The sequence below is a fragment of the Macaca mulatta genome, chromosome 4, assembly GCF_049350105.2.
Source record: "Macaca mulatta isolate MMU2019108-1 chromosome 4, T2T-MMU8v2.0, whole genome shotgun sequence".
Classification (NCBI taxonomy): domain Eukaryota; kingdom Metazoa; phylum Chordata; class Mammalia; order Primates; family Cercopithecidae; genus Macaca; species Macaca mulatta.
Window position 1 is genome coordinate 179,995,011 of NC_133409.1, and position 21,209 is coordinate 180,016,219.

Here is a 21,209-nt window from a genome sequence, read left to right on the forward strand (position 1 = left end):
CAGGAAGGGTGGCTGGGACTGAGGATTCCCGGGGTGTGGACTGGAGCCCCACGCATAGCAGCTCTAGAGGGGATGTGTGTGCAGCAAGTGCACAGCGGCGGGAGGAGGAGAGGCAGGATTCCCAGGGCTCGGGGAGCAGGAACAGAGGTTCCTGGAAGGCTGAGGGTAGGCGGGTGTGAAGCGGCTTGAGGAGGCAGTGTTTGCAGAGCTTGGTGCCTCACTGAGAGGAGGGCCAGGGCGGAGAAGAGTCCCAGTGGCACAGCCCCCTCTGCCAACTTTTAGGACTCCATTCCATGCCTGGGGGCTTTAGGCCCATGGGAGAGGCTCATCCTGTTCGCCTCCCAGTTCTTGAACCTCTCCAGCGCTGGTTCCTCTACACCCAGCTGCCCCCTAGACCCTGAAGGACTTGGGTGGCCCCTCCACAGCACTCAGTGGATGCTACCATCCCTGGAACCAATCAATCCACGGATCTTCCTGTCCCCATGCTAGTCACATTCGTGCTTTAACCTCCACCACATTTGGACTTGGAGCTTTTCTCATCCCCATTTTACAGATGCAGACAGAGGCTTCGGGAGGTGAAGCTGGTGGATGGGGGGCCAGGATTCTAGCTCAAGCTCATGGGCTCCAGAACGCCTGCTCCCAGCCACGGCACTCGCACCTTTGTGGCAGCAGAAGTCTGTTCTGTAGCTCACTTTGGGCTGGTCCTTTGTATGTGGGTTTACTCAAGGCTTGAAGGCTAATGGCCGATGCCCTGGTCTTGACAATAATCTAATGGAACAAACATTAACAAAGCCCCTGTACCGGAAGGCAGTACTTCCTCCAGACGTGCACAGACGGCGCCCTACCCGGGTAGCCCGCGGGAGCTCGGCTGAGCCAGCATAGGTGAACCTCACAGAGCGAGCACTGGACAGAGCTGAGGGACCCGGCGCCGTGAGCAGTGAGACGGGATCCCGGCGCCATGAGTAGTGAGACTGAAAGGGAGAGGACAGGATGAAGAGGTGGGGCCCCCAGGATCTGTGCATCACCTTGCAGGCAGGAGGGAGCCACTGGAGGACTCTGAGCAGCCAGGTGACATGATTAGCTCTGTGTTCTAGGAAAATTGGTTTGGCAATAGTGAGGAAACAAAGTCCAGGGGGTGCAGAAGATGCAGCAGGGAGGAGCGCAGACCCAGGCGGCCTGGAGTGGACGCCCTGAGGACTTGGTCATGGCTGGACAAGCAGCAGCTGGGAAAGGGAAGAATCCAGCAACTCTTTATCCCCTAGGGCTGCAAGCCTGGCAAGGCTGCCCCTGGGCCTGTGGTGGATGCAGATAGGTGGACTGCAACCTATAGAGAGGCGGCCATTTCTACATAAGAGGGAGAGAAGGGAGAGAGAAGTGTCTTCTATTCTTTTGTTATAAAATAGGACAAAACCCCCCCAACACACACACACGCGCACACACGCACACAGTATCACCATGCTTCCATTGCATTCTGAGAAAAAGGCTCCGAAGCTGCGATTCTCCCTGGGGTTATTAGCGTAGACCTGTGTATGTCTGGTTTATGAGGGCCACCTGGGAACCCTAGGACTCCCATCCTCCCTGCCCAGGTCACCCCTGCCCAAGCCTCCTCCATTCACGTCCCCCCATGTCAACCCAGGTCATCCTGAGAGGGTCTGTGGGAGCAGGCATCAGGTCACAAAGGCAGGGATGCTCTCCCCGTCTGAGCAGCAAAGCCTGAGAAGTCCCCAGCACAAGGGAGCTGCTGCTCAGTGCTCCTCAGTGCTGCTCAGTGCTCCTCGGTGCTGCTCAGTGCTGCTCGGTGCTGCTCGGTGCTCCTTGGTGCTGCTCGGTGCTGCTCGGTGCTGCTCGGTGCTCCTCGGTGCTGCTCGGTGCTCCTCGGTGCTGCTCGGTGCTGCTCGGTGCTCCTCGGTGCTCCTCGGTGCTTCTCGGTGCTCCTCGGTGCTGCTCGGTGCTGCTCAGTGCTGCTCGGTGCTCCTCGGTGCTGCTCGGTGCTCCTCGGTGCTGCTCAGTGCTCCTCGGTGCTGCTCGGTGCTGCTCGGTGCTGCTCGGTGCTCCTCGGTGCTGCTCGGTGCTCCTCGGTGCTGCTCGGTGCTGCTCGGTGCTCCTCGGTGCTCCTCGGTGCTGCTCGGTGCTGCTCGGTGCTCCTCGGTGCTGCTCGGTGCTCCTCGGTGCTGCTCGGTGCTGCTCGGTGCTCCTCGGTGCTCCTCGGTGCTGCTCGGTGCTCCTCGGTGCTCCTCGGTGCTGCTCGGTGCTGCTCGGTGCTCTTCGGTGCTCCTCGGTGCTGCTCGGTGCTCCTCGGTGCTGCTCGGTGCTGCTCGGTGCTCCTCGGTGCTCCTCGGTGCTGCTCAGTGCTCCTCGGTGCTGCTCAGTGCCACAGGGGGCAGAGCAGAGCAGAAACCCTGGCCGCAGGTGGTGGTGGAAAGGGGGAGTCATGGCTGGTGTCTTAGTTCCTGGAAAGAAGAGGCAAGGCCTGGGCGCCTGCCCAGAACTAAAAGCTTTGGAGATTTGTAGCAGCAGGGGGACCAGCCCCCACAACAGGAAGTTCTGTTGTTTTAAAACAAAACAAAACAAAAAAACAGCTTTATTGAGGCATAATTTACAGAACCATAAAATTCATCCATTTTAAGTAAACAATTCAATGACTTTTAGTAAACTGACAGCACCATGCAACCACTGCCACAATGCAGTTATGGAACATTTCTTTCTCCCCACAAAATCCCCTTGTCCTCCTCTGAAGTCCATCCCTACTCCCAGCCCAAGCTACCATGAATCTGCTTTCTGCCTCTACACATTTGCCTTTTTTTTTTTTTTTTTTTTTGAGACAGAGTCTCGCTGTGTTGCCCAGGCTCCAGGCTGGAGTGCAATGGCACGTACTCAGCTCAGTGCAACCTCTGCCTCCCAGGTTCAAGCAATTCTCCTGCCTCAGCCTCCTGAGCAGCTGGGATTACAGGCTCCTGCCACTGCACCCAGCTAATTTTTCTATTTTAGTAGAGATGGAGTTTCACCATGTTGGCCAGGCTAGTCTTGAACTCCTGACCTCAGGTGATCTGCCCACCTCAGCCTCTCAAAGTGCTGGGATTCCAAGCCTTTTTGACTTTTCATATAAATGGATTCATACAATCAGTTAGCATAATGTTTTTGAGTCCATGTTGTAGCACGTGTCAGTACTTCATTCCTTTTTATGGCTGAGTAATATTCCATTTTATATGATGGGCTGCATGCTGTTTATCCGTTCACCAGTTGATGGCCATTTGTGTGCTGTCAATTTTTTTTTTTCATAGAGATGGGGTTTTATTGCCTAGGCTGGTCTCAAATGCCTGGCCTCAAGTGATCCTCCCGCCTTGGACTCCCAAAGCACTGGGATTACAGACATGAGCCACCGTGTCTGGCCTGCCCATCTTTTTACTGGATTTTCTGTCTTCTTTTTGAGTTGTAAGAGTTGCGTAGTGGCTCATGCCTATAATCCCAGCACTTTGGAAGGCCAAGGCGGGTGGATCATGAGGTCAGGAGACCAAGACCATCCTGGCTAACACGGTGAAACCCCATCTCTACTAAAAATACAAAAAATTAGCCGGGCATGGTAGCACATGCCTATAGTCCCAGCTACTCGGGGGACTGAGCCAGGAGAATTGCTTGAACCCAGAAGGCGGAGCTTGCAGTGAGCCAAGATGGTGCCACTGCACTCCAGCCTGTGTGACACTCTCAAAAAAAAAAAAAAAAAAAGAGTTCTTTACATATTCTAGTTACAAGTCCTTTATCTGATATATGCTTCACGAATATTTTCTCCCAGTCTGTGGTCCTTTTCTTAAACATGTAACTTTTGAAGGGTAGGAGTTTCTAATCCTAATGAAGTCCAATTGATCAGCTTCAGCTTTTTCTTTTGTGGATCCTACTTTTGATGTTATGTGTGAGAAATCTTGGCCTAACACAAGCTCATAAAGCTTTTCTCTTGTTTTCTTCTAGAAGCGTTATAGTTTGAGCTAAGTTAAGCACTTAGATTTTATTATCCACTTTGAGTTCATTTTTTTACATGATGCGAAGGGTCAGCATCATTCTTTTGCATGTGAATATCCTGTTGTCCCAACACCACCTGCTGAAGAAACTATCCCTTCCCCCTCACTGGATTTGCCTCCATCTACAGTCAGTTGACCATAAATGTGAAGGTTAGTTTCTGAACTCCCAGTTCTGTTCCATTGATCTATTGATATATACACCAATACCAAACTGCCTTAAGTCGTATGGCTTTATAGTTTTGAAACTGGGAAGGCAAGCCTTCTTTGTTCTTTTCCAAAATTGTTTTTGACTACTCTGAGTCCTTTGCATTTCCACATAAATTTTAGGATCGGCTCACTGTTTTCTCAAAAAAAAGTCACCTGGAATTTTCATAGGGATTATGTGGAATATATAGATTAATTTGGGAAAAATTACCATCTTTACAATATTGAGTCTTCTAATTCATGAACATGGAATGTCACTCCATTTATTTTTATCTTTTTAACTTTCAGCAATGTTTTATCTTTTTCAGCATACAAGTCTTGCATTCCTTTGTTATTTCTAAACATTTTATTCGTTGGATGTTAGTGTGAATGGAATTTTCTTAACTTCATTTTTGAGTGTTTTGTTGCTAGCATGTAGACATATAATTGACTTTTATATGTTGATCTTGTATCTTGTGACCTTGTAGGACAGTCTTTTGGTGAGTTAGGAGCTACCTATAGTGCCAACCAAGAGAACCACAGACTGGTCAAGAGCTGGAGTTATATACCTGCCTCCCACCTGTTGCAGGGACCTCCCTTTCAGCCCACTCAGCCTCAGCAGTTCCAAGGACAACGGTCTCTTCACTTCAGGGAGTGCCTAACAATTGAGCAGCCCCACTAGAAAGCTTCCCCAAACCAAAGGACCACTCTGCCCGCTGCCCTGGGGCCTGGCAGACAACTCCACTCCCCGTTCTCGAGACAAGGCCACCTCTGCCTGCCCGCTTCAGTGAGGCCCCAGAACTGGGGACCAGGCAGCCCTCTCTAGCCTGGTCTGTCACCTGAGCGCCACGGTCCCACTGCAGCCTGGAACAGCACTGCTTTCTCAGGGGCCACAGAACACCTGTGTCCCAGTAATGTGTTTTTAGGTCTAAGTGGAGAGGTTTGAGGGATAGGGGTTTTGTAAGTGTTGTGTATCTACTAATCCCTGGGACTCTTGGCCGCTCCCGTACAAGGCAGGAAGTGGAGATCAATGGCTGGCCTTCTGGACTTTGGCTGTCCTGAGCTCAGAGCTGCAGTGAGTTCTTCTCTGTCAGTGCACAGCTTCATTTGGAGGACCCTTCAGGCACAGTCCTCAGAGATGGGACCGTTTCCACTGGTGGTATGCAATCCATTTTAGGAGACACGGGGGCCATCTACTCACAGTGAGGAAATTACTCTTTTAAAATATCTTGCTCTCTCTCCAGTTATGACAAAGAAAAAGTCCCTGTTCGTGCTGGTACGTCCTTCGTACCCTCTTTAACCCTTGGTAATCCCCCAGGCCTTGGGGAAATGGCATAATTTCGTTACCTTTTATTTTTCCTTGTATATTACTTATGGCAAGTAATACTGGCTTTCCATTTACAGTAGTATTATATAAAGCTGCCTTTCAAAATAAAGTTCTCATGGCCCCCCAGCCCTGAAAAAACAATAAAAATAGGAAACAGATTAAAGAAAAAGATAATGTAAGTAAAAGCTTTTGAACTGATGAGGAAAAACGGCCACTGCCTCAGAGTAGCCCTGAACAGATGCAGCCGGGGTGCAGGTGATATGGGATGTGTGAGATCGGGGTACACTGGGCAGTGCCCAGGGCAGCAGGGCCCCTGCAGAGGCGGCTTCCTGGTCCACCCCGAGCTTTTCCAGGATCCAGCCACTCGGCCACGGCAGCTCACCCAGTGCTTGCTCCTCCTGCAGGTGCGGCGGGCTGGGGCTGGTGCTGGCCAGCGCGGGCTTCGGCATGCTGACGGCACCCATCATCGAGCTGCACAACCAGAAAGGCTACTTCCTGCACCACATCATCTTTGCCTGCTGCACGCTCATCTGCATCATCTGCATCCTCCTGCTGCCCGAGAGCAGGGACCAGAACCTGCCCGAGAACATTTCCAACGGGGAGCACTACACGCGCCAGCCGCTGCTGCCACACAAGAAGGGGGAGCAGCCACTGCTGCTCACCAACGCCGAGCTCAAGGACTACTCGGGCCTCCACGATGCCGCAGCCTCGGGTGACACACTGCCCGAGGGTGCCACGGCCAATGGCATGAAGGCCATGTAGCCTGGCCCGCAGAACCCGGGGCTCAAGGGTTTGGGGCCGCTCGGGCACAGGTTTACAGACCAGGGACCGAATGCATGGCCCGGAGGGGGAAAGCTGCCCCACCCAAGCCGAGCCTCTCAAGGGTGTGGGGAAATCCTGTCTTTCCAAAAGTCCCAGGAGCACAGGTCGGAGGAGACGAACTCTTCGGAAATAACCCTTCCAAGACTTTCTTTTCTGCCATTAAATGTTTGTATTTATTTTGGTCATTTTTACGAGAAGCACTTTATTCCCTCCCCCTCACTGATCACAAATGGAATCACCTCTTTCGGCAGCGAGATGCAGTCACTCTGGGAAGATGCTGCAGTGACCGTGGTCGCGGCCGGTTCCTCTCGGGAGACGGGACACGGCTCCTCGCAACACCCAGGAGCCCCCCAGGCTGGCTGCCTGTGTGCAGAGGCAGGACACAACCGTGGAGCGTTTCCAGGACTGCATTTTAGACAGAGTGAAATGTACATGAATTTGGCTTTTGCTCGAGAGTCTGTGTATGGTTTTTTACGGTCCTTTTTCCCTTTCTGTTTGCAAGGTAAGAGCTTCCATTCCGTGTGCAGGGAAAGCAGCTCACAGACGCCATTACAACCAGCTTCATCTTTCCTTCAGGATCATCCTTTTGTACTTGACGCTGGACGCTCTTGGAGAAAAAGCTTAAATATTTCGCCAGAAATCTTAATTGAGCAGCGGTCATATCGCCACAGCTTTGTGAGTACACAGCTAACAGATGCGTCGAGGCCTGAGATGTGCTCGTTTTTATTCCTCCTCTCCCAGATTGGCTCCAGCAGAAAAGCCCCCCGTGCACAGCCAGCTCTTGTGCCAGCACTACTTGAAAACATGGCCACTTTCTAAGCTACAGACAATGAGAAAATAACTCGAAAAGATGGCAGAGGCAAATCCACAGAAGGGGGGACTGCCCTCCACACGCCCCTCGAGCACACACCAGGAAGATCACCAGCTTGGATGGCCGTCACCTCAGACATCACTCCAGGAAGCACCCGCAGGAGCTGGGCCCCCCACGCCTGCCTTCCTGGGCCAGCTTCCTGCTTGTAGTCACTCGCTTAGCACAGAGGCGGGGCTTCCGGCAGGGAGCGGAGATTCCTCATAGGTGAGTCCAAATGACCTCCAGCCTCTCGAAGGCATCAAGACAAATTGAAAGAAAGCAATAACTCACCAAAGCTCAACGCTGCCCCTGCCCCGACTTCCAAGGGTTTCTTCGTGTTCCTCGTTTCACCCCAGAAGGTAAAGGTTTCCTCTTGGCATTTTCGGAGGAAATTTGTAGGACACCCAAGGCCACTAAGAGACAGCCTCCTTGGCAAGGGCAGGCAGCACTTTTGTAGCAACTTGGGCACCAGCTTTTCTGGACAGCCTGGCTTCTTACTGGGATTGTCCAACTCATCCCTTCTTGAAGCGTGTCTTTGCCATGGACTATGTCCTTCCAGGGAAATCGTGGTCTCGGGCCTGGGTGAGACAATGAAGTGACTTCCAACCGACATTGCTAGAATTCACAGGGCAGAAAAGGGGTTGACCTTCTCCCCTCCAGCTTTCCACCCAGCCTGCTGTTTGCTGTCTCCGCCCATGTCTCCTCCACATGCAGTCCACACATCAGTAGGAGCCTGGTGATGTGTGAAGACACAGCAAGGGGCAAGCAGACTCATGGCCACGTGTTTCCAGTGGCTGGACCATGCCGACACCTGGGATCTTGAGGTACCCAGGAAGGGAGGCTGTCTGGCCGGCCTCTCCCCACCTCCACTTGCAACACGTCCAGCTCATCCTCATCTTCCCTCTTTTTTAAAGTCACGTTTCCATGTTTCAACATTAGTTTGCATTCACCTTTACAAAGGCCTTTCTTTAGATCTGTGCAGCCTTTGCGTGCCAAACTTGTGAAATTCCTTTTACCTTTTTTGGAGTACTTGCTACAAAGCCACCTGTCAACAAACCCCCGTTACGTACAGAATAGGACCTGTCCAGTAGCCAGGCCCGTAGGCAGTTGGGGAAGGTGGGAAGGATCCAGCGAGGCCCCTGAGACCGCACCTGGACAGGTGTACGTCTGCACCCATCACCCACAGCACCAGGCCACCCTGCAGTCCAGTCCACTTACTACTGTGTTGCGGAAGGATTTGCTAAGTGATGAAAGTTGCGAGCAGCCTCACGCTGGTCATGTAAACTTTTTTTTTTTTTTTTTGGGGGGGAAATTGAAGCTGTAGAGTGCTGCCCGAAATCTCTAGGAAGGTGGTGGCAAGGGACAGTACTCACACTCTTCTGGTCATGGTCTCTGATCTCCACCTCAAATGACAATAAAAAACCGGTCCAACAAAGACAGTGCTCAGCACTTCAGCCATCAGGACTAATCCATCAGTGACTGGAAAAGAGGCTAGCGCTGAGGCCTGGGCTCCTGGGACCAGAGTCCAGCAGGTGTGAGTGAGGCTGACTTGCCGACGGCCAGCAGGTGATGTGTCTCAGCCGGCAAGGCGGTCCCACAGCTGTCCTCCCACAGCAGCCTCAGGAGGAGGCTGGGTGCCTGTTCTGTGGCAGCTTCAGCCCAGGGATATCCAGCTGTCGAGGAACACCTTTATAAAATGTTGCCAGAGCAGCAACACTTCCCGCTGAGCACAGCCCCGGGAAATCTGGTACCAAGTGAGCAAGGCGGCCGGGCCCACCCAAGCCCGCCACGCACCTGGGCCCGCCTGGCTCTGCAGGGGAGGCTGCTACGGCTGCCCACTTCCCAGCACAGTCTGTGGCGCTTGAACCCCTCAGTCCTGTTCCCTTCCTGGCTAATAGGGAGACCCTTCTCAGGCACCCACTGTTTCAACTTGACCCTCCCACCCCCTGCTCCTCCACACACCCCTGCGTCCTGCTAGCCTACCCTGTCAGCCTTTCAATAAACGTGATGCACAAATGTGGACACCTGAGATGGAGCTGAACATTTCTTCACTTTGTTCTTTTCCTGAAGTCAAACTCTTATCAGATACTCTAATTATTACCACCCAAGAGAAACAGGAAAAAGGTTTCAATGCTTTTGTTTACTGAGAGTAAGAGCACCTGCGTCTGGAAGACGGGCTGGTAAGTTGGTTTGGCTACAGAACAGAAAGAAAACAAAAACAAACCTCGTAGGGGAAGTATTGCACTCAGACACCACCACTTCCTAGAGCCAAATGAGCGATCCCGAACTGGAAGTGCCATAAGCGGGCCTGCGACATCGTACCGCCCGGCCCCAGGTATCGCATGTCCTCTTGTCTAGAAGGCACCACCTCACTTTCATGTGCCGTGTGTTTTGGAAAATCAGTATGGCGTGTCATGTCTAGCAGCGAACACTTCGCTCCCCCTGTCCTTGAGGTTGTAATATAAAACCCGTGTTTCTGTACGTGTGGGTGGGGCTTCTCTGACGGTGCTCGTTCATAGCACAAGCTTACACTGAGTTCTGAACTCGTTCACAGCTGCGTGTCTGCATGGTGTCGCATCTGTTGTACCTTTGGGGAAAATTTGTATGTAAATGTACAGAAATAAAAATGTTGCCCCATTAACAGATTTCCTCCGGAATGTCTTCCCTACCTCACCTGATGGTATCCAACAAAGGGCATTTCACTACCATTAACGATGAGTAATAAAATCCTCTGTGTTCATTCAGACCTCGCTGCGTCACTACTTTTCATGCCTCTGTAAGCTGTGTCTTCACTCACCCCGAGGTGGGTGGGGGGAGGCCTCTCACTCTGCCTCGGGTCCTGGTCTTAAAGGTAGTCAGAGGCAGAGGCTGGATTAAACACAAACTGTTTACCAAGTGCCACTCTCAGACCACCTGGGAGATGGGGGCCATCAGTAAAATTAAGAGGAATTTTTTTCCCTTGTTCGTTTATGTTCTGCTGATCCGTGGCCTGAAGGTTCCTAGAGACGTCAAGAAATGAGTATCTTACACTGTGATTCTGTGAGGAAAGACTGGTAACCCAAAACTCTCTTCTCTAATGTAGTATTTTTTAATGAAAATGACAATATTTCTTTAATAAAGTATTTATACCAAACTCTTCTCTCCATAGCCCTGATTTTGTGTCACTCGCTATTATATTCCTAGAGGTGTCCACTCAGCTTTGCAAGCTGTGATGAGGCTGGCCGGGGCCTTGAGGTTAGCACGGAAAGTCTGCAAAGGAGGGAAGCGCCTGGAACCACAGACTCACTCCTCTGACGCGCCCTTCCGTCCTGGCCAGGGTCACCACCTTCACTTGCCTGCTGCCGGCTCAATGCAAGACTTTTGCCTCTGGATGAACAAAAAGGGTTCCGACGGACCCCAGAGGTTAGAAGTTTTTGCCAGCGGTCCTCAATCCTGCCTGCACAGAGGAACCAGGGGAGCTTGCAGTCCTGCCAAAGCCTGGGCCCCAGACCGTCTGAACCTCTGGAGGAGGCCCAAGACTGCAACCCACTTCAAGCGGTAGCATTAAAGATTAAAGGCTAAGGAGTACAAATGACCAAAGCAGGTACCTGAGGTACTCTGGATTTGGGATAGAAGAGAGGGGAGAAGGGAAGATGATGAAATAACAAGAGGAGCAAGAAGGACCTGAAGCCTTTGAATCCATAAAAAGGAAGGAGATAAAACCATAATTGACATCTAACTGCCATGGTACTTATAGTTTGCAAAGCATTTCTATCTACCTACTTAATCCTAACAAGAACCTATCAAGGTGGGGGTTACTCCAACTTTATAAATGAGGAGACAGAGCCTAGAAGTCAGACTTCACAAGACCACAAATGTAGTAATGGGGCAATGTAGGGAGGTGCTCACATGTAGGCCCAAGAGAGAACACAGCAAAAAAGGAGTGCCCAGAGGAAGGGTTTAGGGAGAACACAGCAAGAAGAGAAGTGCCCTGGGGTTTCACTGCAATGAGAAGGAGATAAATGCATCAATTCACAAGACAGAATTCTGAGGAATGCACACACAAACCTAAAGCATATTTACACATCACTTTAATTCTAACTGAGGATGCACATGAGACAGTCATGTCTGACTGAAACCCTTAGATTAGATTACAGCCTTCAATCCCAACAGAAATCCCATTTCGTCCCTCTATCACTCACAGCCAAATGAGGAAGTGTGTACTGTCCACTTTGCCTCTCCTTCACCAGGTGGGTCAGTATGAGCCTTTTGGTCCACACACTGCTGAGAAGAACCCCTTAAAAACAAAACGGGAACACGGCCTGACGACAAACTGAAATTCAATCCATTTATTTACATGTACATTGTACATAAGTTAACAAATTCTCACTTCTGCCACTCAGCTAGAACTTTTCAGGAAAAGCCTCCATCTCTTCCTTGATCCTGTTTTCTACAAGTAATGCGAAGTTACTGTCTGTGTTCTGGAGGTTATAGCTGACAAACACCTGTTTGTTGGTCTTCCTGGCTAAAAAGAGAAAACACATTGATACAGCCACTCCTGAAATACTGCAGACCCCGTGTTCCTCACACCCACAAGCAGCTGGGAAATGCTCAGAAAGAGGATGGGGTTGTAGGGAGAGAACAAAGCTCTGATCTCCGCGCCTCTCTTCAGACAGGTGCTGCAAAGGCAGACAAGTCACTCAGGCCTCTCCCAGTCTCTCCACCAGACCGGGGTTCCGAAGGGCAGGCCCCACCTCAGCAGCCTCCCTGGAACTTGTTGAGAGGCAGCTCCTGGGCCCCACCCAGCCCTCCTGACCCAGAAAGCCAGGATGTGGGGCCAGCTGTCTGCGGGAACAGCCCTGCAGGGGCCGGCACTGCTTAAGAACCTCTGCTCTGCACAGAGGCGTTTCTGGTGTTCTGATTTTTAAAAAAATGTTTTTAAAACACAAAAAATAAAGTATTTAAAATAAGGCCAGGCGCGGTAGCACAAGCCTGTAATCCCAGCACTTTGGGAGGCCGAGGCGGGCGGATCACAAGGTCAGGAGATCGAGACCATCCTGGCCAACACAATGAAACCCCGTCTCTACTAAAAAAATACAAAAAAAAACTAGCCGGGCGAGGTGGCTGCGCCTGTAGTCCCAGCTACTCGGGAGGCTGAGGCAGGAGAATGGCGTGAACCCGGGAGGCGGAGCTTGCAGTGAGCCGAGATCCAGCCACAGCACTCCAGCCTGGGCCACAGAGCGAGACTCTGTCTCAAAAAAACAAAACAAAACAAAACAAAAAGTATTTAAAATAAAATATTAAAGTTCTCCTTCAGCACCACCCCACCCCTAACCAGTTCCACCTCCCTCCCTCCTACATTTCCATGCATTTGCATACATGTGTACACACACAAACATATTCTTGTGTGTGTGTGCATATACAGATAGGCATATGGACATACATGTAATTTTCTACTGAATGTAAGTTTTAGTCTCTTTCTACAGAATTGATAATAAATGGTTGAGGTGCGCACTGGGTCAACCGCAAAAATCAAGTAGAGTCACATACCCGGCATCTGAAAGCCGATATCCTGAAAACAAGTGGGCAAGAAGGCTACGGCAGTTGCCTGCTGCCTGCCCCACTGCGGGGCCTCCTCCTTTAGCCTCACCCACACGCAGGGCCAGTGCAGAACTACTCACCCCTGAAGACGCACTGACCCGCCCCCACCTCAACATACGGTGACCATGTACTGAGCCTCATCACCAAAAGGCCGAAAGGTGGTGCGGTGACGCTGAGGGGCACCAGGCCACCCGCACCATTACAAAAGCCCGACTTAGAACACACGTCACAGGATCTCACCTGGGCGGCAGTTCTGTCCTTTCAGTTGCCGCTGTCTGAGCTATGGTCCCACCAAGAACCCTGAGGCAGTGTGGCTCGGGGGCACAGGCACAGGCACAGGCCCCACCCAGGCCTGGAAACCTCTTCCAGCTTTGTTTGTAAATTGAGAAAGGGTCGAGCCCAGGACCCCAAAGGCCTGTTTTCAGCTGTATAAGGCTGTGTGATCTTTAGGGCTGGAAGGGTCTTGGGTATTATTTAACTGACTGTCCTTACAAGGCAGCCAATGCACCTATGAGAAAGCAAGAAGACGAGCACAGCCTCCGCCTGAGGACAGCTGCTGAATTGTATGGTACGGTTTACATCTCGGGAAATCTTTTTTTTATTAAAAAAAGGAATGTGTCTGGACAAAGGCAGCTGTTCGGTTATTCCAAGAGCTGGTGTTTAAAGAACAGCTTTTACAGTACTTAGCAGAGAGCCTGCCACCAGCGTGCTGGGTGCAGGGTGCCCCCGAGGCAGACAGCTGTGCCCAGTTATCTGCTCAACCCTGTGGGGGGTGAGGAAGCCTCTTACGCTTCCCCTACCACGAGGGACCAAACTCATCCTTTCCTAGCTGCGTTAGGCAGGCTGCGACCACTCGTGTAGAGGCTGATATGAAGGCAGGCAGTGTGGTAGGAAGCTGGGGCTCACCAAGGCTGGCCAGGAGGAGCCCAGAAGTCACACCCTCTCCCAGGGGCAGGAACGTCCCCTTTACCCCAAGAAGGCCCCCTGGGATTCCAACTGCTCTAACTGCAGTGATAGGACTTCCGGGGAACAAAGCTGTGTCTGGAGGCACTGTTGCCCTCAGACCCAAGCTGTGCCCTCCAGAGCCATAGGAGGTTGGGTCCCCTTGCCCACACCAACTCTTGCGATGCTTCCAGAGCTACTGAGAACCCCCCAGGCCTTCTCTTTCCCTACTTGCTTTCATCTCTCATGTAAGATACTGATTCAGGACACCTCTCCCTTTTCACTGTAGTGCATTAATAGTGCACTTTCAACTTTAGGGCCCGGACCCAGGCTGGAGACAACTCGCACAGCACAGGACTTGGCTGGAAAACCCCTTCTTGGTCTGAGCTCTGCAGCACCAGTCCCTTCAGTGATGCTGGAAGCCGCAGCACACCCTTGACTTGTCAAGATACTGAGAACCCCTCTTTTTTGGCATATAGATACTAGGCCTCCATCTTATAGATATTCTGGAGCCGAATTTACCTTATTGATGTAGAAGTTATTCACGGCCTGCAAGACACGCTTACATCACCTTCTCTATTGGAGTGTGCCCTGGCAATCCCACCCAGCTTTCTGTCTGTATAAATAGGAATACCTTCCTGAGCCTTCTCCCGCCAGGCGCGGGCACACGGTAACCTGTTCCACGTAAGTGTGCCACCCCTTACACAGTCACAAACGCAAAGTGACACAGAGACACAAAAGGGGGCTTTTACCTTCATGTGGCTCAGAAAAAAAAGATGTAAACACAAAGAGGGAAGGATGGCAAGTGGGAAATCGGGGCGAAAGCTAAGCAGGAATTCTATCTTCTTTGCAACTTTTCTGTAAATTTTAAATTACTTCCTAGTTAAAAATTACCGAAGTAACTTACCAGTCAGGTCTCTACCTCCAAGGGAGAGAAAAAGAATCCTGCGAGTTCCTGAAACGCTGACCTGTGCCCTCCCTGACCTCTGTCCTATCCACACACTGCCATGGGCCTGCTGGTGACACTCCACCCTGCCCTGCCTTCCCCCGGGCCACGTGCCACACTGTTCATATGCATTTGCCTCAGTGTGACTGACCCAGAGGTTCCTGCTTGTCAGGGACCAGGTCCTTCTCTGCCTGAGACACAGAGAGGCTCCGTGACTAACTCCAGAACTGAAGCAGCTGGGCCTGCTGGAGAACGCCTGACAGGCATCCTGTGCACACCGGCCACAGGCACTGGGGCTGGGGCTGGGGGTCATAGAGCACATGGAATCCTTACCTGGCCCACAGGAAGTATGTGTTGGGGTGTGGGAGGCGTGGAGCCTTCAACCTCATGACCTTTGCTTAATCCCCACTCTACGCCACACTCACAGGCCAGGCCAGTCTTCCCTCTGAGCCCTGAAGAGCATCACACTGTGAGTGAAGGACAGTCCTTCCTGCACAGAGGTGACACCTGCTCTACCAGCTGCACTGACTCCTCCAAAGGCCCAGGAGGCTACCGGGAGCCACTGCCCACAGGGGCTGTAGGCACTTCTCACTCTCTTCTCCCAGAAGGAGGTGATGCACTTACAGAAGGGAACTAAATCAGCTCATGGACTCAAGGACACAACCAAGGACAAGGTGGGAGTCCTTTGGGAACAGGCCGGCCCTGGGACGGTGGTGGTGACAGGCAAGCATGGACGTGCCCTTTAAAGAAGACCCAAAGTGCAAAGGTCTGTGCTTCCCAGCAGCAATGAGGTGACGGTTCTTAGCATAAAGATTTTTACTTCCAAAGGGACTTGCTTCATGCTTCCACTAAAGAGTGGGGCTCCCGCCTGGCTGGCCATGCAGCACCAGCTGTGGGTACGTACCTAGGCGCTGGGCAAGGCCAGTAGAGGTCGTGTCGGAAGTGTCTCCGAGGAGGGAGGTAGACACGGGGATGGAGTCCTAAAAGAAAAGCAAAGGGCACACTGCAGTTCTCCACCCACCGCAGGCCAGCCACACTTCTGGCTTCGGGGCTTCTGATTTTTCACGAGGATGGCAGTGGCAGGGTCTGAGAGGACAGACGCAGGTGCCGAGGGAAAGAGGGGCTGGCATTCATCAACAACCAAGTAGGCGGACCCCATGTCACATATGAGGTCAGTAGAGCTGGGAAAGATGAAGTTGGAACCACAGTCCTGTTAATAAGTTCTAGGACCAGTTTCACACGAAGGCTCGTTTTAGTGTCTGAAATTCCAAAGCATGCTGAAAGGCAACATTACAACCAAAAGGGAAGCAAACAAGATCATGAAGGCCACAGCAAGAAGAAAGTGACTCACAGTCTGGGCACCTGTGCCCCAGTGCCTCGGGCCCCACAGCAGCTGGCTCAGAGGCAGGATGCCTAATCTCCCCATCTCAGCCTGTGAGGCGGCATGCTGCTCCAGCCCCCGCGGGCTCATCGGGGCCGGCGAGTGCCCTGTGACTTTGAGAAAGGGCACCAGCCACCAGCATTCAAACAGGGAACATAACAACGTGTGAACATGCTTGGCCAACCTCATTTCGGACAAGAAGCAATAAGGTGAAACAAGCAGTACAAATGATGCTCAGATCAACAAATGGGCCCTTCGGAGATGTGGAGTAACCTGCTCCCAACGACTTGGGGAGTAAAATCTCACCATGAAAAATGTCTAGCCAGTCCCGTAATCCCAGCACTTTGGGAGCCTGTGGCGGGAGGACTGCTTAAGACCAGGAGTTGGAGACTCACCTGGGCAATGAAGTGAGACCCTGTCTCTACATTTTTATTCAAAAGAAAAAAAAAAAAAGTAAAATAAAGTAAAAAGGTCTAGCTTAAAAGAAAAAAAAAATTTATTGGTAATATGGCCAAATTGCTTTTATCAAAATAGCAGATTTCTAGGAGAAGCAGCCTGGCTACAGAGGTCTGGGAATCTTGGGAAGTGGCAAGATTTACAGAGGTACAGAGACTTTGGGGTTTGGTCCCCCTGCCACCCCAACTGTTCTAGCGGGGACAAGTGAACTGAACAAACAGCCACTACGTGCCGGACAGTATGGCAGGGCACAGAGCACAGGCGCTGCTCATCTCCTAAAGGTTCAAAGCCACGTCCACAAAAGACAGTAAAAGGCAGGAGATCAAAAAACATAGGAGAAGAATGAAAGCGTTTACTGTATGCTTTTCATTAAAAACGATACAAAAATATGATCTTAATGAGCCTGCTGTTTACAGATTCCTCAAGTTCAACATTTAGCTGCATGGTAACAGTATTTACAGTTAAACCTTCTAGAAAACAGAAAATCTACCTTACCTAGGGTGGCCTTTTTCTACCAAAAGTAAAACGTAAAGCCCCATTGTGTTACTCTTAAGAGTTCATAACTTCCAAAACCACACTAGGACTGCGGTCTCCCAGCAGATGCATGCCCAGAGAGTTTTCCTGCAGCTGAAGCACCACCTTCCACTCCTAGAAGCCAGTAGGGCGGTCCAAGAATCCCCGAGCAGGCAGGGGCCCAGGTCCCAGGCCAGCTTCCCTCAAGCTGGTAGGACTCAGTATCACTAGCCCTGCAGCCTCTCTGGGCACCAAAAATCCCTGCTCAACCCAAGGTCAGCCAGCTTGGGTTGCATGGTGTCTGTTCTCTACAGTCTTACACGTGGGAGTTTAGGGAAGCGGGAGGGAGGAGAGCTCACAGACTGGTGCCATTCTCCACACGTGGGCTGGCAAAACTCCTGACAGGGCCAGACAATAACTAGTTCAGGCTTTAGGGGTTACCAAGTCTCTATTACAACCGCTCAGCCCTGCCACCAAAGTACAAGAGCTCCACAGACTCTACCTGCGTGGACGGGAGATGGAGGGCCAGCCCACGGGTCACAGGAACCTTGGGCTTCCTGCCTTAAGCGATGGCCTGCACCTCTTTTCCCCGGCTGGCTCAGCCCTCTGCCCCTGGAAAGAACATCCAGGCACACTGTGGCCAGGGAGTGGGACTGGACTTCCGACAGGTCAGGTCACTCAATCGGTCCCCTGTTCCTTCTCCTGCCTGGCCTTGCTGGAGGCGCACTTTCCAGATGAGAAAACACACCCCACTGGGAGCTGTGACCACCATGGGACGGGTGCCCAAAGCCACCCCCAGGAGGAGCCTACCTCTTCCACACTCACTAGCCCAAACCAGCACTGCACAAAGGGGAACAAGGCAGTGACACCAGAGCTGACCAGTGCCCAAAGCCTTGCCCACTATGACCAAAGCCTTGGGATCAGGAAAGAATGCGAGGTGGTACAGAGCACACAGCCCCACCCATCACCCCGGTCCCCCAGGCCTCTTCTGCTGCCGCCTGCTCAAAGGCCCACTGCCAGGCCCCTCCAGAAAAGAAAAAATAAAAAAGGAAACACCGAGGAAAAGAAAAGCAAGAAAGGAATCCAGATGCCATCTCCTTCCTGAGGTCTTTCTGGGTGCTGTTGTGCACAACGAAAGGGCTCGCCCAGGACTTCCCGCCCCCAGCACCCTCAGTCATCACTGCCTCACTGGCTTCAGAAGAGTCTCGCTGAGGGGGCCTCACTCATTCATTCCACAGGGACTTAGAGAGTGGTGCATCAGGAGCTAGAGATACACACGCTCACCCTGGGCAAGCAGACCAACCTCACCGTGAAACACTCAACGGCTGAGAGAGGGAGCTAACGCGGCTGGGAGACCAGCATTGCCAAGCTGGAGGACAGGGAGGAGCCCTAAGAGGCAACAGAGCCCGAAGGTCACTGGAGTCCTTGGGTGCTCTGAGTTCACCTCGTGAAAGGTTTTGAGCAGAGAAATGAAAATATCCAACTTCTTTTTTTTTTTTTTTTTTGAGACGGAGTCTCGCTCTGTAGCCCAGGCTGGAGTGCAGTGGCTGGATCTCAGCTCACTGCAAGCTCCGCCTCCCGGGTTTACGCCATTCTCCTGCCTCAGCCTCCCGAGTAGCTGGGACTACAGACGCCTGCCACCTCGCCCGGCTAGTTTTTTGTATTTCTTAGTAGAGACGGGGTTTCACCGTGTTAGCCAGGATGGTCTCGATCTCCTGACCTCGTGATCCACCCATCTCGGCCTCCCAAAGTGCTGGGATTACAGGCTTAAGCCACCGCACCCGGCCCCAACTTAAGTCTTAAAACTATCATTCTGTTGCGCTGGTTACAAGGCAGTGTTGTGGCTTGAATTGTGTCCCTGCAAAAAATATGTTGAAGTCCTAACCTCTGGGTACCTGTGAATGTGACCTTGTTTGGAAACAGGGCCTCTGCAGATGTAATTAAGATGTAATTTAGGCCGGGCACGGCGGATCACGCCTATAATCCCAGCACTTTAGGATAAAGATTAGCATAAAGATTCTTTACTTCCAGAGGGACTTGCTTCCCTTTAGGAGGCAGAGGCGGGCAGATCATGAGGTCAGAAGTTCGAGATCAGCCTGGCCAACATAATGAAACCTCAGCTCTACTAAAAATACAAAAATTAACCCGGCGTAATGGCTCGCACCCGTAATCCCAGCTACTCAGGAGGCTGAGGCAGAACTGCTTGAACCCAGGAGGCAGAGGTTGCAGTGAGCCGAGACCACGCCATTGCACTCCAGCCTGGACGACAGAGCAAGCCTTTGTCTCAAAAAAAAAAAAAAAGATGTAATTTAAGACAAGGTTATACTGGAGTAGGGTGGGCCCTTAATCCAACATTACTGATGTCCTTATGAGAAAAGAGTCGGGCTCACTTTGGGAGGCTGAGGAAGGAGGATCATCACTTGAGGCCAGGAGTTCAAGAACAGCCTGGGCAAAATAGTGAGACCCCCATCTCTACAAAAAAGACAATTAGCCAGGTACGGTGGCACATGTCTAGTCCTAGCTACTCGGGAGGCTGAGGAAGGAGGATCCCTTGAGCCCAGGAGTTTGAGGTGACAGTGAGCTCTAAGAATGCCACTGTACCCCAACCTGGGTGACAGAGAGAGACTTTGTCTACAGAACTTTGAGAATAAACCTCTGTTGTTTTAAGCCACGCGGTCTGTGGCACTTTCTTACAGCAGCCTCAGGAAACCAGGGGAAACCAGGCGGCGACGCGCAAAGCCGGAAAGGCGGGAGAGGAGGGGAAATGGTTAATGTCCCAGGCTTGGCCCAGCGTGGCAGGGTGAAGGAGGTGAGGGCGGCTTGGGTTTTGTCTGCTTTGACTGGCGGCAGTGCCTAGGGACTCAACGCGTGGAGTGCTGAGAAAGAGGAGTGTGAAGAAACAGGAATCCAAGACGACTGCGAGGCTCCGAGCGCACAGCCAGGAGGATGGAGCTGCCATCCCAGCGCCGGTCAGGCGGAGGAGGGTGCAGGCTTGGGGAGAGGGCCTGATGTTTGCCCTAAGAGGGCCTAGTGCGAAATGCCTGAGACTGCAGGTGGAGACGCAGGAGTCCCCAAAATATGATCAGTGTGCTCAAAATCCATACGGCACGAGAGCTACGAGGCAGACGCGTCCCCCAGCGCGCGTGTGGCGAGGAGGAGCCCAGGACATTCCGACCTACAGAGACCAGGGCGGGACGCAGCTGCGGGCGGCGGGGCAGGGAGAGGGGCTCGGGGCCCGCGCGCAGCTCCCGGGGTGGTGCAGGCCCGGGCGCCCGCGGGTTCCCTAAGACACCCCGCGGGAGGGCTTCGGGGGAGTCGGGCGCCCTGTGGACCCAAGAGGGGCCTGGGGGGCGGCAGCTCGCGCAGGCCCCGCCACCCGGCCCCGCCCCGCCGCCCGCACCCACACCCGCGGCCGCCCGGCACTCACGTAGCGGCTGCACATGGCCACCGCCAGGTTGCGCAGGTGCGGCGTGGCCCCCACCCACAGGAACAGCGAGTCCGTCAGCCGCATGACGTGGAAGTGGACCAGCTGCTCCCACAGCCTGGCGCTGAAGTTGTGCAGGGAGACGTCCCCGCCGGCGGCGGCAACCAGACCCTCCATGCCGCCCCACGGCTCCCGGCGCTGCACCCGGGTCCTCGCCGCTGCCGGCCCAGCCAGACCCGATGGAGCGAGCACCGAGACACCGAGCGCGCTTTCGCTTTCGGCCCCGGAGGGGCGGGGATGAGGGGCGTGGTCGGGGAGGGGAGGGGTGAGGGGCGGGGTCGGGGCGGGGCGATCCGGGCTAGGGTTGGGGGCGTGGTCGAGGCGGGGCGGCTGCCGGCCCTGGGCGGAGTAGCTGTCCCGGGCGGTCCTGCCGGCCTCTCCCGCGCTGCAGCACCTCTCTAGACTGGGAAAACCCACTTTAGTCGCAGAGTCCGACAGTGACCTCTAGGAGCCCACGGGCGCCCGGCAGAACTCGCCCTCGCTTTGTTTCCTCCCACACCCTAATTATTATTGACGTGGGGCATTCAAGGGCTGAAGCCAGCCGCACGGTCCTGCCAGGCCGTGACACTTCGCCCGACAGACTTTCACTTTTAATTAGTTCTTTAAGCACCCTGAAAACGGCCACCTTCCGTCCCACCTCCTCCTCCTGGCAGCCCTTTAACTCCAGGGAGGCTTCGACTGTACCTAGCCCTAATTAAGAATGGCAACGGTA

The 21,209-nt window shown here is 52.8% G+C and overlaps 2 protein-coding genes across 3 annotated transcripts in view; one reads left to right on the forward strand and one right to left on the reverse strand.

Moving 5' to 3' along the window:
- The window catches only part of SLC22A23 (solute carrier family 22 member 23), a 193,147-nt gene extending 182,819 nt beyond the window's left edge, over positions 1 to 10,328 (forward strand). For both annotated transcript variants that reach the window (XM_001093713.5, XM_078001001.1), the window contains one exon: positions 5,928 to 10,328. In XM_001093713.5, the coding sequence (XP_001093713.4) occupies positions 5,928 to 6,285 (358 nt within the window). In that variant the 3' untranslated portion in view covers positions 6,286 to 10,328. The remainder of the gene's footprint in view (positions 1 to 5,927) is intronic.
- A 1,106-nt stretch (positions 10,329 to 11,434) lies between these two features.
- Positions 11,435 to 20,662, reverse strand: PSMG4 (proteasome assembly chaperone 4). The gene is made up of 3 exons (NM_001261808.1): positions 20,441 to 20,662; positions 15,568 to 15,643; positions 11,435 to 11,699 (listed from the first exon to the last, which is right to left on the reverse strand). The coding sequence occupies exons 1-3, from the start codon at positions 20,612 to 20,614 to the stop codon at positions 11,578 to 11,580; spliced, it is 372 nt and encodes a 123-aa protein (NP_001248737.1). The 5' UTR covers positions 20,615 to 20,662; the 3' UTR covers positions 11,435 to 11,577.
- Between the last annotated feature and the right edge of the window lie 547 nt (positions 20,663 to 21,209).

Coding starts and splice junctions, on each gene's coding strand:
- PSMG4 (NM_001261808.1), bottom strand. CDS start 20,614: ATGGAGGGTCTGGTTGCCGCCGCCGGCGGGGACGTCTCCCTGCACAAC. Junction 15,644..20,440: donor TGGCCATGTGCAGCCGCTAC/GTGAGTGCCGGG, acceptor CTTTTCTTTTAG/GACTCCATCCCCGTGTCTAC. Junction 11,700..15,567: donor TGGCCTTGCCCAGCGCCTAG/GTACGTACCCAC, acceptor TTCTCTTTTTAG/CCAGGAAGACCAACAAACAG.